The 11,575-nt window shown below is 51.1% G+C and overlaps 1 protein-coding gene across 2 annotated transcripts; it reads left to right on the top strand.

Annotated features, from left to right (window-relative positions):
* The first annotated feature begins 31 nt into the window (after positions 1 to 31).
* On the top strand, positions 32 to 11,334 carry zzz3 (zinc finger, ZZ-type containing 3). Of its 2 annotated transcripts, none has more exons than XM_047028320.1 (12): positions 32 to 136; positions 3,070 to 4,696; positions 6,530 to 6,668; positions 6,942 to 7,089; positions 7,211 to 7,326; positions 7,896 to 7,967; positions 8,146 to 8,247; positions 8,831 to 8,926; positions 9,021 to 9,170; positions 9,886 to 10,020; positions 10,495 to 10,595; positions 10,852 to 11,334. In XM_047028320.1, the coding sequence occupies exons 2-12, from the start codon at positions 3,135 to 3,137 to the stop codon at positions 10,991 to 10,993; spliced, it is 2,763 nt and encodes a 920-aa protein (XP_046884276.1). In that variant the 5' UTR covers positions 32 to 136; positions 3,070 to 3,134; the 3' UTR covers positions 10,994 to 11,334. The 2 variants fall into 2 exon arrangements, with proteins under 2 accessions (XP_046884276.1, XP_046884277.1); XM_047028321.1 differs by lacking the exon at positions 32 to 136 and adding an exon at positions 830 to 1,025.
* Positions 11,335 to 11,575: the final 241 nt, after the last annotated feature.

Below are 11,575 nucleotides of genomic sequence, written 5' to 3'. Positions count from 1 at the left end.
AATTGTTCTGTATTGCATTTTGACGAGCGCGGCAGGATTGTGGGACTAGAGCACAGTCACATACACACCAGACCAGTTGACTGGATAGAAAATATGGCTGCTGCTGAATGTACAGCAAACTGCTTGCGGAAGTGAGGTAAGTAATTCTTCAGCTTCACAAATCATGTTTAAATGAACGATTATTTGATTGCATCAAAAACAATTAGGGTTAAAAAAATGGGGATGTCGTATACAGAAAATATGTGCAAGTCGGCCAATAGATAGGTCGTTGCCTATCTGAACGCTTTGGCAAAGTTATGAGACCAGCTAGTAGCTAACGTTAGCTAGCAAACGTCTTAGCTCGCTAGCAACTCTGAACTGATGCTCAGACAGTGTGGCTGCTGTTTCATCGAGATAGTAATCCAGAACAAAGCTAGCCAGTTGCTAACTATTTAACAGTGCCGATGTCTGACCACTTTAAAATAGTTGGTTAGGCAGGTTATGAAGTTAATTCCACGTGACTTTGACCTATTTGTTTAAAAACGTAAATATTTAGTGCTGCATAATTTTAGGGTGCGACAGAGCTTGCACGTTTTGTCAGCTCTGCGCAGCCCTTCTTTTGGTTAGCTTGCTCGCTAGCTATCTAGGCTACACCGTGGGGCTACATACGCTAGCTTGTTAAAGTCATGATGTTTTGCGACTCGTGAGAGAACTGGAGCACTTGCTTGCTTTATAGCAAGATAGGTGTACGAATACGGCATTCCCTTCCACCACAAAAGTGTTACCACTACAGTATAGATTTGCGTCAACCTGTTTGTTTGCCAGTTGCACCCACGCGCATTCTAGTCTGCAACTTTCATGAGCTCGGGAAGAAGGTTTCTTTTCAGCATTTATGGCTTGGGGTAGCTAGCTAGCCACCAAGCGAGACTGGGTTGAAGCGTGTGCTCTCCTTCGGCTTTAGTATGATGCCAGTCCGAGGATCTGATGTTGCCAGTGAGGCCTGATGAAAGCAAATGTTTACTGAAGTCAGCAACATAAAGATGAGGGTGAGAGAAGACAAATTCAACTGTTGTTTGAGATACTTGTATTTGGAGCGAATTCACCCGCTTCTATTCCTATTTTAAAGCTATGCACCATTAGCTCCACATATAAATCACTTTGAAGCGGCTAGTTAGCTTATTGCATATTTGTTAAGGCATGTTAAAATGATCTTAAGGTTAACCACTAATAAACTGTTATGTGCTCCAACGCTTTGTCCACCACCAGTAGTAGTTGACTAAAGTAAAACATGATCTACTGCAAGCAACCAGCACGTGCCAATTTAAAGTTCACCACTAATAATTTAACATGCGCTCATATTCAGCAGGAAGTTGTAAATGCTTGTCACATAACACGGTAGTATTAGGTAGTTGTCCCTTGAATGATCTAACATTATTTTGCAACTGATTTTACTTTGGGATTTTGTAAATAGTGTTCAAGCTGTTTGTCATCAATTATAGAATCGTTGTTGCCCTCTGAGATTTATTCTCAAAAGGCATAGAACATTGTACTTAAATCGCTATGTAAATTTCCTACGTTAACTGGTGGAAGGTGCTAATATGTATTTTATTTTACATCCCATGTTGGCTTTTATAGATTCCTGGTGCGCTTATGTTTCGTTGATCACTGATCCATCTGAAGTTAAGACGTGTCTCTTGGCTTTGGTTTCTGGTTTCAGATTCACTTAATGAGTCTGATGCAACTGTGTTTGATGACATAAAACAAAGTGTATGTATGTATTGTATACGAGAAAATTAAACTTGGAATTATTGTTATTTATTGAGCCATGTCGAGTTTCAGGTACACTCACTGCGCATTTGTTTTTCTTTCCCTCCCTTATTTTATGCATGGTCAAATCACATTAGCTCTCTCCGCTGGAGGTCTCTATGGGCTGTGAAAGAGGGATGCACATAGCTTTTATACTGCACAGATCACCTGAACGACTTGTTCTTGTTAATGTCGTTTTCTTGACATACATATAACTGGTTAAGACTGTACCAATTGCTGTTTCTATACTTGGAAGTCAAACAACATAGAACATGTCATATTTAGCTCTCTAAGCAAGCTTAATGTATTCCCTGAAGGGCTTTAAAGTCATTTGTGACAGATCTGGGTTTACAGATACCGTTGGAAGATAATTTATGCAAGTGTACTTTGTCCCTTATTTTAATTGATGTCAAGGTTTTCCCGGTACGGTATTCACTAATGAGAGTAAGGTACATTATTCCGACCCTGAAAGTCACTTTGTCCAATGCTGCCAGATTTATGGGGTCTAACCATCAGTTCCTCCTGTTTATGAGATACTGCAGTTCACAAGGACGGGTGAACAAGGGATTTGTTGAAGGCTTATACCAAGTCACGGTGGTACACCATAAGCTTTACCCACACAAGGCCCATGTTACCTCGCGATGACTGCAGAAGTGCTGCTCCTTTAGTAGTCTTTATACTATGAAGTGTTCGTCAAAGAGGCCCGTTGGTAGTTGAGAATCTGTTAAAGTGCAGATAAGGAGCAAACTCGGTGATGGTGAACCTTCACCCCCTTATCCTCCTGTGTGTTCTGTCGTCTCATACTCTGAATGTGGAGCTTCTACTGCAGATAGAGGACACGATCAGTGACCCAGTGAAACATCTGCTTTTGTTTTAGATTGAGGGGGGGGCGGACAAACAAGCTGGACCTGAGGGAGGTCTAGAAAGACGTGCATTCAAGTCGTTTTTTTCTTCATGACGTGAGTCATGTACAGTTGAGCTTCAAAGCTCGTTTGACATTTGAAAAGTCCAGAGATTCATCGACCCCACTCTAGATGAAAGACACTGGTCGTATTTATCCCTCGTCAGCAACGTGCCTTTCGACATTTGTTTTCCTCGCGCAAAAGGTTTCAAATCTTCTCTTTTATGCCAAATCTAACTTTCCCCACAATGGCCTCGGTTACAGAGATGTTACTCCCAACGGCGGTCAATCGGTACATTCTTGAGCTTAGAGAGAGAGAAAAACGGCGTATATTCTTTATGGTGTAATAAATGTCTAATGAGCGATTCCTTTTGGCCCCGTAGGTGCCCACATTCTGCTGCAGAGGAGCGAGCACCACGATGAGGACACAGTAGGCACCCGCTGGAGCATGGCCGCGTCCCGTTCCTCGCGCGTCACAAGGTCATCGTCAGTGGGGATCAATGGATTGGACGAGAACTTTTGCGGTCGAACCCTCAGGAACCGCAGCATCGCCCAGCCGGAGGAGTGTTCGTCGTCTCCCCTGCCGCGGGCCCGCTCGCCCAAGAAGAAGCAGGACTCCCAGCAGGCCTCGTCGCAGCCGGCCGCTCAGCAGGGGAAGGTAGCCGACTCCAAGGCCTCGTCCACCGAGGGGGAGCCGTGGGCGAGCCCCAGGAAACGAGGCCTCTCCTGCTCGGAGAGGGACCCCGGCGCGGAGAAGGCGGAGAACTGCGAGCGGGGGAAGGCCGGGGCGCGGGATGTGTCTCCGCCCCTTAAACGAGCCAAGCGGTGCTCGCGCTCCGGGGACTCGCAGGGCCACGACCACGACCCCCAGCCCCCCGAACCCCAGAGCCCCGTCTCTGCCCCCACACCTCTCAAGGAGCACAACAAAGAGGACTTGCCCAGCCAAAACTTTGCCACTGCAGCCTCCTTCCCGCCTGACCTCGGCAAAGAGGAAGATGGGAAGGACGACGGCTGTGTCGAGTGTGACGGACCCGCACGCCCCCAGAACACCCACAAGGCCTCTAACGGGCTGGGCGAGAACGGCGACAAGGAGGCCCAGCAGGACACGCCCTCTGAAGAGCCCCGCTTGAATCCCTCTCCATCTGTCCCCAGCCCGACACTTCTCAACGGTAGCCAGGCGGGGGCGCCCTCGTCCCCTGAGCCCATCGTGCCTTGTAGAAACTCTGTCCCCGAGCAGGTGGAGGTCAGCTGCTCAGAGGAAGCCCCCGCCGTGCCGCCGGCCCCCTCCCCGGACCCCGCCCCTGAGCTGCTGCTGGTCAGGGAGCCGGAGGTGGAGGTGGACGTCGTGGAAGACTCCCTCTGCGTGGCCCACGAGGAGCAGGTGACGGAGGAGGAGAGCGGCGGCACCAACGGTCGACCGCTCACGCCCGCGCAGGACCCTGCTCCCTCCTCCTCCTCCACCGCCTCCTCTTCAGCCGCAAACGACACCAACGACAGCCCAATCACCAATAACAACAACTCAGGAGAAACGACCCCCCCGCTTGCCCCCCCCGCTTGCCCCTCGGAGCCGGGGTGCACCCCCTCGGTGTCCTGCACGCCCCCCTCCTTCGCGGAGTCCCGCACGCCCCCCTCCTTCGCGGAGTCCCACGAACACAGATACACCCTGAGAACTTCGCCCAGGAGGGCGACCTGCGGGGGGCCGAGGCCCCCCTCCCCACCCAGGGACAACGGGCCCCTGCTGGAGGAGTGGGGAGCGGGGGTGCAGGAGAGCATGGAGGTGGAGACCAGCGAGAGGCTGGAGGAGCCCGCAGGCCCCTGTGGCGAGCAGCTGGCCTCTGTGGACCAGGGGGAGAGGGCAGGCGGGGAGGACTCTGCCCAGATGGAGAGTACAGGGGCCGGGGTCAGCAAGGAGCCAGCGTGCAGCCAGGTTGCGGAGGAGGAGGACGAGGAGGAGGAACCAGACGTGTATTACTTTGAGTCAGACCACCTGGCTCTCAAACACAACAAAGAGTATGTAGTGGCCCAGTAATGTATGAGATCCCACTGGGTCCTTAAGATTATATTGTCGTAGCTATATCCCTTCTAACACACTGTAAAACTGGTCCACTTGCTGATCTCTAGCCAGTTTGACTGCTGTACAGAATCATTTCTAGCTCACAAGGCCAGGGCTTTGTCCTTTTATTAAACAAAGCAACATTTACAAAGTCACAGTAATTTATATTTTTAGCACAATGGTGGTCGACCTTCAAATGGATGCTTTGAGTCAACACAGTTTGACTCCCTTTACCCCTATTGGTCCAGGTTTTTAGTACGTTTCCCTTGATCCAGGTTTAGTGTTTTACGTTGATTAGCATACCAATGGCCATAAACCTTCCAGGAGGTGCATGTAGAGCTGTCCCTCTGTTCCCTGTGGACTGAGGAGGTTGTGTTGGGGGAAATGGGGCTGTGGTCAGGCTGTAGTGGAGGAGGAGAGCGTGTGCTGGTGAGACAGGTTGTCTCAAGCTGTGCTCAATCAGAGCATGCTTACCACAGCATGGGAGGTCAGCTGACCCATCCAGCATCACCCCGGGAAGGAGGGGGATGGGCTCTCAGAAACGCCACATCTACCAAATGGTGCCCCAAAAAATGGCCTTCTGTTTCAGGCCATGGCCAACCATTACTCTAACCCTTCTGGGATTTATGACCTGTCTGCATCCTTGTCATGTGACAGACAGTGTCATACAGTGATTTGATGATGCAAATTCAAATCTGGGGCTTAGAAGACACAAATGTATCTAGCATGAAACTAACAGCTAATCGGCTCACCAGCAGGAAGCTCATTTCTGAATGAGAACCTGTGTTCTGTGCCTGTGTTGGACGTCCAGAGAGCTGCCTGGTTGTGCAGTGAGGAGGATGACAGGGCACCTCTCGCGTCTCTGCCGGGTGGGGCAGCATGGCTGTGTGTCAGTGGGTCCTCGACACCAGTAGGTGGCAATGCAACCCCAGGCCTGGCCCGGGACCTCTGGCCTCATGCCAGGAGGAGCAACAGTAACATCCCCAAGGCCTCTTAATAGCCCCACTGCTAGAGGAAACCATGCCCTCTCTCATTCACAGATGCTGGAAGGGAAATCAGTGTGTGGAGTGTGTTTAAACGGGTCTTGTTTTAGATATATATATTGGAATGGAACACCCAAGCTTGAACAAACGCAGTCTTGCAAACGTAAGGCTACCTCAAGCCGTATGTGGGATCTACTGGCAGCTATTGAATGAATTCCGTCCTCTCATTGATCGTCGTTCATGTCCTGTTAGTGGTGATTGATCTGCTCTGTCGGAGCTGCGTGATTACTACCGATGCGGGAGGACGCTGCTTCCCCATCGAGGGGTTTGCTCCGCCGGCGTCTAGTGAATCTTTTGACCAATCAGACACTTGTTCCGCTGAGCCCATTTGCCGTTTCCAGCGTTGCCCGCAGGGCGCGTGTGAAAAGGTCATTTCTATTCCAGTGGAGGCACTCCTCAACTCAACGGCAAACCTCGGAGACGTCCCAGCGCTTATCGTGGGAAGGCTGTGACGAGGCCAGATGTGTGCTGTGACGAATGCTGTCACGAGTGTTCCCCTACAGGTTGAGAAAATGAGCCAATTCAGACCACATCCCTGTTGAAAGGACCCCGTGCAAAAGTCCAAATCAGAGAGGCAGGCCGTCTTGGAAACGCACTCCCTTGTCGCTTTGAGTTTCTCACATTTCGTTTATCAGTACCGCCGCGGAATTATGCATGGTTCCCAGGTATTTAGCGATGGGAATGCACCGACGCGTGCCAAGTGTCGCTCTGAATAATCCATGTGGTCCCCTCTCCGCTGTGTGCCAGTTACCAGAGGCTGCTGCAGACCATCGGGGTGTTGGAGGCCCAGCGCGCCCAGGCCATCCTGGACCTGGAAGAGCTGGCCCGACACCAGAGGGAGGCACTCTCAGAGCCCGTCAGCTTTGTAGAGCAGCTGCAGAAACAGGTACACACACATACACACAGAGAAACTCTCTTGACCCCCCTCCCACACGACAGTCAGATGTCGTCTTTGAAGGATGCTCTCCTTGTCATGGTGCCGACCATGTTGAGCTTGTCATGGTGCCGACCATGTTGAGCTTGTCATGGTGCCGACCACGTTGAGCTTGTCATGGCGCCGGCTGAGTAAGGAGATGGCTTTCTTTGTGTGCCAAACGTTGGGGCCCAGCCATGTTGTTCGAGGTCACTCTTCTGAACCGTAACCTTTCACCCCCTCAAGGTGGAGTTGGGCTTGCCCTGCCCCCAGCGGGTGGTCCAGCTGCCGGACATCACGTGGGACCAGTACACCTCAGGTCTAGGGGACTTCGAAAGGGAGTTCTGCCACAAGAAGCGCAAAACCAGGCGATTGAAGCTCATATTCGACAAGGGTATGTGACGGGCCACTTCTTTGTCCCCGAAGGCCATTTGGGTGTGTCGTTTCACTGTTCGTTCACAACTCGTCCTTACGAAAAGTACAAACCTCTTCTTCAAATGTATTCCTGACCCCAGTGGGATTGCCAGTTCGACCAAAAAGTCCTTTGGAGCCCAAGAAGGAAGGTGAACCGTCCACCATGTACTCTGCCCTGCCCTCCAGTGATGCTCCAGAAAATGGCACAGAGACACAGGTAGACCCTTTCACAGCTGTAAACGTTGCCCGGCTACAACAACACTGCATAGCCCAGCTTAGTGACCCTGGATGGTGGCTCGCCACCATAAATCATCAGGTCGTTGTTTTACTGCTCCCTTTGTCCCACCCCCAATCCTGTTCTCCCAGTTAAGCATGCCATGCATGCAAGCACAAATGGATGGTATCTATGGAAACGTGAGCTAACGACCTTGTCCTCTCCCCACATCCGATTGCTACCTTTGTGTGTCCTTATTGCATAGGCTGAAAGCAGTTATTTTAATTGATTGCGAAGATTAGAGGGAGCTACCAGCACTGAGCAAATGTCAGATCTTCATTCCTTCATTCAATTGTTGGTTCCATTGTGAACAGAACTGGCTTTGTCGCAGGCTCACATCGTCAGATTCTAGTCAGCTGCATTAACCTTCCCTCGCGTGTTCTTAATGTCAGCATCTGTTGTCAGATAGTGACCGAAGGCTTTTGACAGTCTATTTGAAATGCCCATTTCCCCGTCTGAGAAGGCTTGTTCCGCCTCCCTCACCACATGTCCTGTGTGCTGCGTCTCCACAGATGATCCGAGGCAGGATGTGTCACCAGAGCAAGCCTGACACCTTCAACCAGCTGTGGACCGTGGAGGAACAGGTCAGCAGGGGGGGCTCTGTCCATCTGCAAAAGAAAATATGCTGATGCTTTCAAAAAGAAAGCTGTCATAGATGTTGTCACTTGCTGTTTTGGCCCTGTCTTTGTATTAAGCAAGTGTTTGTTTGTGTGTGTGTGTGTGTGTATGTGTGTGTGTGGGGACCTGTGTGCACATTTACAGAAAAAACTAGAGCAGCTCCTCCTGAAATTCCCTCCTGAGGAGGTTGAGTCTAAACGCTGGCAGAAGATTGCTGATGATCTGGGTAACCGGACAGCCAAACAGGTGAACCCCCCCCCCCCCCCCCCCCCCCCCCCCCCTGCTGGGTGACACTGTCACACTGCTGCGCTGAGGAGCAATACAGGTGGCCACAAGATAGGAATGTCATTAGACAAGAATGATGATACAATGACAAATTTACACAATTCCCAATAGCTTTTTTTATACCATGGTAAAAAAACAAAACAATACTCTCTACCAGAATGTGAACTATAGAGCTTCTCATTATTGTTGTGTCTTTAATGTTGTTAGCTGCTCTGCACTGACACCTACATAAACGGCACAAATGTGTAATGAGAGTACTAATGTTACCCCAGAAGGGTTGTTTGTCATACACAGCTGCATGTTAACAGTCAGTCATAAACATACAGGTGGGACTGAAGATATCCATTATACATTAGGAGGGAGACAAATGATGTGAAGTGGTTCTCATCAGAATTATTTAGTACCAACACACATGTAATAAATCACTTTTTAAAACGATTTGGTACCCAATTGGACAATGTATCGGTTCTCGTGAGTTTTTTGCTTAAACAAAGGTTGTTTAACATTTTAGACCAATCGTCTTGTCTCGTTGATTTGTGTCCAGGTTGCCAGTAGGGTGCAGAAGTATTTCATCAAACTGACAAAAGCAGGAATCCCTGTGCCTGGAAGGACTCCTAACATGTGCATGTACAGCAAGAAGGTACCCAATGAATCCATCCGAAAACACTAACAACCGCTCTAACAACACCCCCTGACTGACCCTCTTAACCAAACTGTTTGCTGCGGCACGGCAGGCGTCCAGCAAGAGGCAGCACCACCTCAACAAGCACCTGTACAGGCAGTCGACCTTCCTCACCTCGTACGAGCCTCCGGTCTACATGGACGAGGAGGACGAGCACACCAGGTTCTTCAACAGCCTGCAGAACCACTCTGCCGACGACTCGGTCAGTCTGAGTCTCGGGAAAACCCTCCTCACACCTCTCTCTCTCTCTCTCTCTCTCTCTCTCTCTCTCTCTCTCTCTCTCTCTCTCTCTCTCTCGCCCTCTCTCTCTCTCTCTCTCGCCCTCTCTCTCTCTCTCTCGCCCTCTCACTGTGGCACCATCGTTGATAGGCCGCTGTATGTGCACAGTAATATCTAAACGGGCACCAACGAAGGCTGTGTGGCCAGATTTTCTTTCCGTTCGACCAGGCAAACCACCATTTCAGCTAGGCTATAAGGTGTTTAGAAAATCAAATATTTTGACCCTGCCTTTTGGAACCCTCTGGCCCTCTCACCCTCTCTGCGCTATGATGGAGCAGTTAGACACTTGGCCCGCGTGCTCCGCAATCCAGCGTCAGAGCACGGCTGCCGGCGCACGTGTGGCCCATCCCCCACCCCTATCTCCGCTGCCATCGAGACCGTAGCGTACGATGCTCGCTCTCTGCTAAATGAACGGCCCCTTAATATCAGCCTGCATTTACTTTATTTCTACGTCTACTCTCTGATCTGGCGTTGGCGCGTGAGTCGGTCGCAGAGAGAGGAATCACATACACACACACACACACACACTGGGAGCGCTCTCCTTTCATGTCCCAGCGTATCAGCCATGTCAAAGATCTGCTCGTGTTTGTTAAGGCATCTGGAACATACTTTGAAGTGAGTGTGTGTGCGTATCCCAGGACGAGGAGACCATCCCCCTGGAGTACCGCCACTTGCCGGAGTACAAGGAGCTGCTGGAGCTGAAGAGGCAGAAGAAACAGAAGCTGCAGGAGCTGCAGGACGACAGTGCCCTGGCACAGCACCCAGGCTACAAGGTGAGGCTCAAGCAGCAGCCCAGCTCTCAGCGCTGAGTGACAGCGCTCTGGGGGGGCGGGTCAGAGCACACAGAAAAACATGCCTACATGTCGTTAAACGGATTCTTGGTGACACAGGTAAACACGCGCTCAAGGCGGTCTGTGGGATTTTTCGTCTTTTTTTTTTTTTTTAAGGTCATGCACCGTGTCCTCATACAAAGGCTTTAAATGATGTATTCTTGTTGCCTAGAGTCACGGCAGAGCACAGGGAGAATCATTGTTGACATCACACGAGTTTGTACCTGCGTGAATGTCTCACTGTACGGAAAGCCTGCGATGCATAAAGCATGACGGTGGGTGAACCGTGCCCTGAAGCGTGACTCTCTCTCTCTCTCTCTTTCTCTCACGCTGTCTTCCTATCCTGCTCTTGCTCTTTTTTCTCTCTCTCCCTCTCCCTCCTTCTCTCTCCCTCCTTCTCTCTCTCTCTTTCCTCAGTGTGACATGTGTGGCATGGAGCCCATCCAAGGGGTGAGGTGGCACTGTCAGGACTGCCCCTCAGACAACGCTGTCGACTTCTGCTCCAACTGCTCAGACTGGTAAGTCCCCCGCCCCCCCCACTGGGGAAGCATGAACAGGCATACGGCTTGACGTCTGACAGGTCACCGTTGTAGTGCAGGTAAAGGGTATTCAGGCTCGGGGGGGGGGGGGGGGGGGGGGGGGGGGGGGGGGGGGGGGGGGGGGGGGGGGGGGGGGGTTTCAGCTCAACCCCGAACCACTTTAAGCTTTGAACCATTCACTACCCTTCGGTTCTGGACGGTTTCCTTGACGTTTCCCTTTCTCCTAACTTTTCAGCTTGTTTAAGACTGAGACTCATAAACCCAGCCACCACCTGGAGCCTGTGTACACCGAGACCTTCCTGGACCGGGACTACTGCCTGCCTCAGAGCACGGGCTACAACTACCTGGACCCCAACTATTTCCCCGCCAACAGATGACAGGCGCCAAGGCTTCTCTCCCACAGCATCCCACAGGCCTCTCTGTGCATGGCTTCATCCTCCAAGTTCAAAATACTGCTTAACCCGTCGCCAGCCAGCCAGGCAGACAAGACAGACAGGCAGGCAGGCAGCCCGGTGTCCACACCCTCCCTCCCCCACAGCTGTGGACGGTGGGGTGGGGGGAGGGGCCTGTGGAGGCTGGCCATCCTCACTCTCCACAGAGGGGGGCCAGGAGGGCTCTCAGAGAACGGGGCCAGGTTACCTACCACCAACGGAACAAGTCTCACGAAACAAACACACTATTTAAAAAATAATAATAATAAAAAAAAAAAAAAAGGAACTACAAGAAGAAGAAGAAGACATTCCCAGTGACTCAGAGAATGGACCTCCACCCCCCTCCTTCTCCTTCCTCTGGCCCACAGTACCTAACTGGAGAAGCAGGCAGAGGATCCACTCAGTGTAATGGTGTGAAGGTCCCTCCCAGTGTAGCAGACCCGCTCATCAGCCAAGCCTCACACACAGGGCAGTGGGACCTCTGTTCTCTGAGAGGAAAACTAATTGTCCTTAGATTATCTATCTGTA

Source organism: Hypomesus transpacificus, chromosome 10 (assembly GCF_021917145.1).
Source record: "Hypomesus transpacificus isolate Combined female chromosome 10, fHypTra1, whole genome shotgun sequence".
Lineage (NCBI taxonomy): Eukaryota > Metazoa > Chordata > Actinopteri > Osmeriformes > Osmeridae > Hypomesus > Hypomesus transpacificus.
The sequence above is the reverse complement of the archived record's forward strand: the minus strand, read 5'-3'. Positions and strand labels throughout refer to the sequence as shown.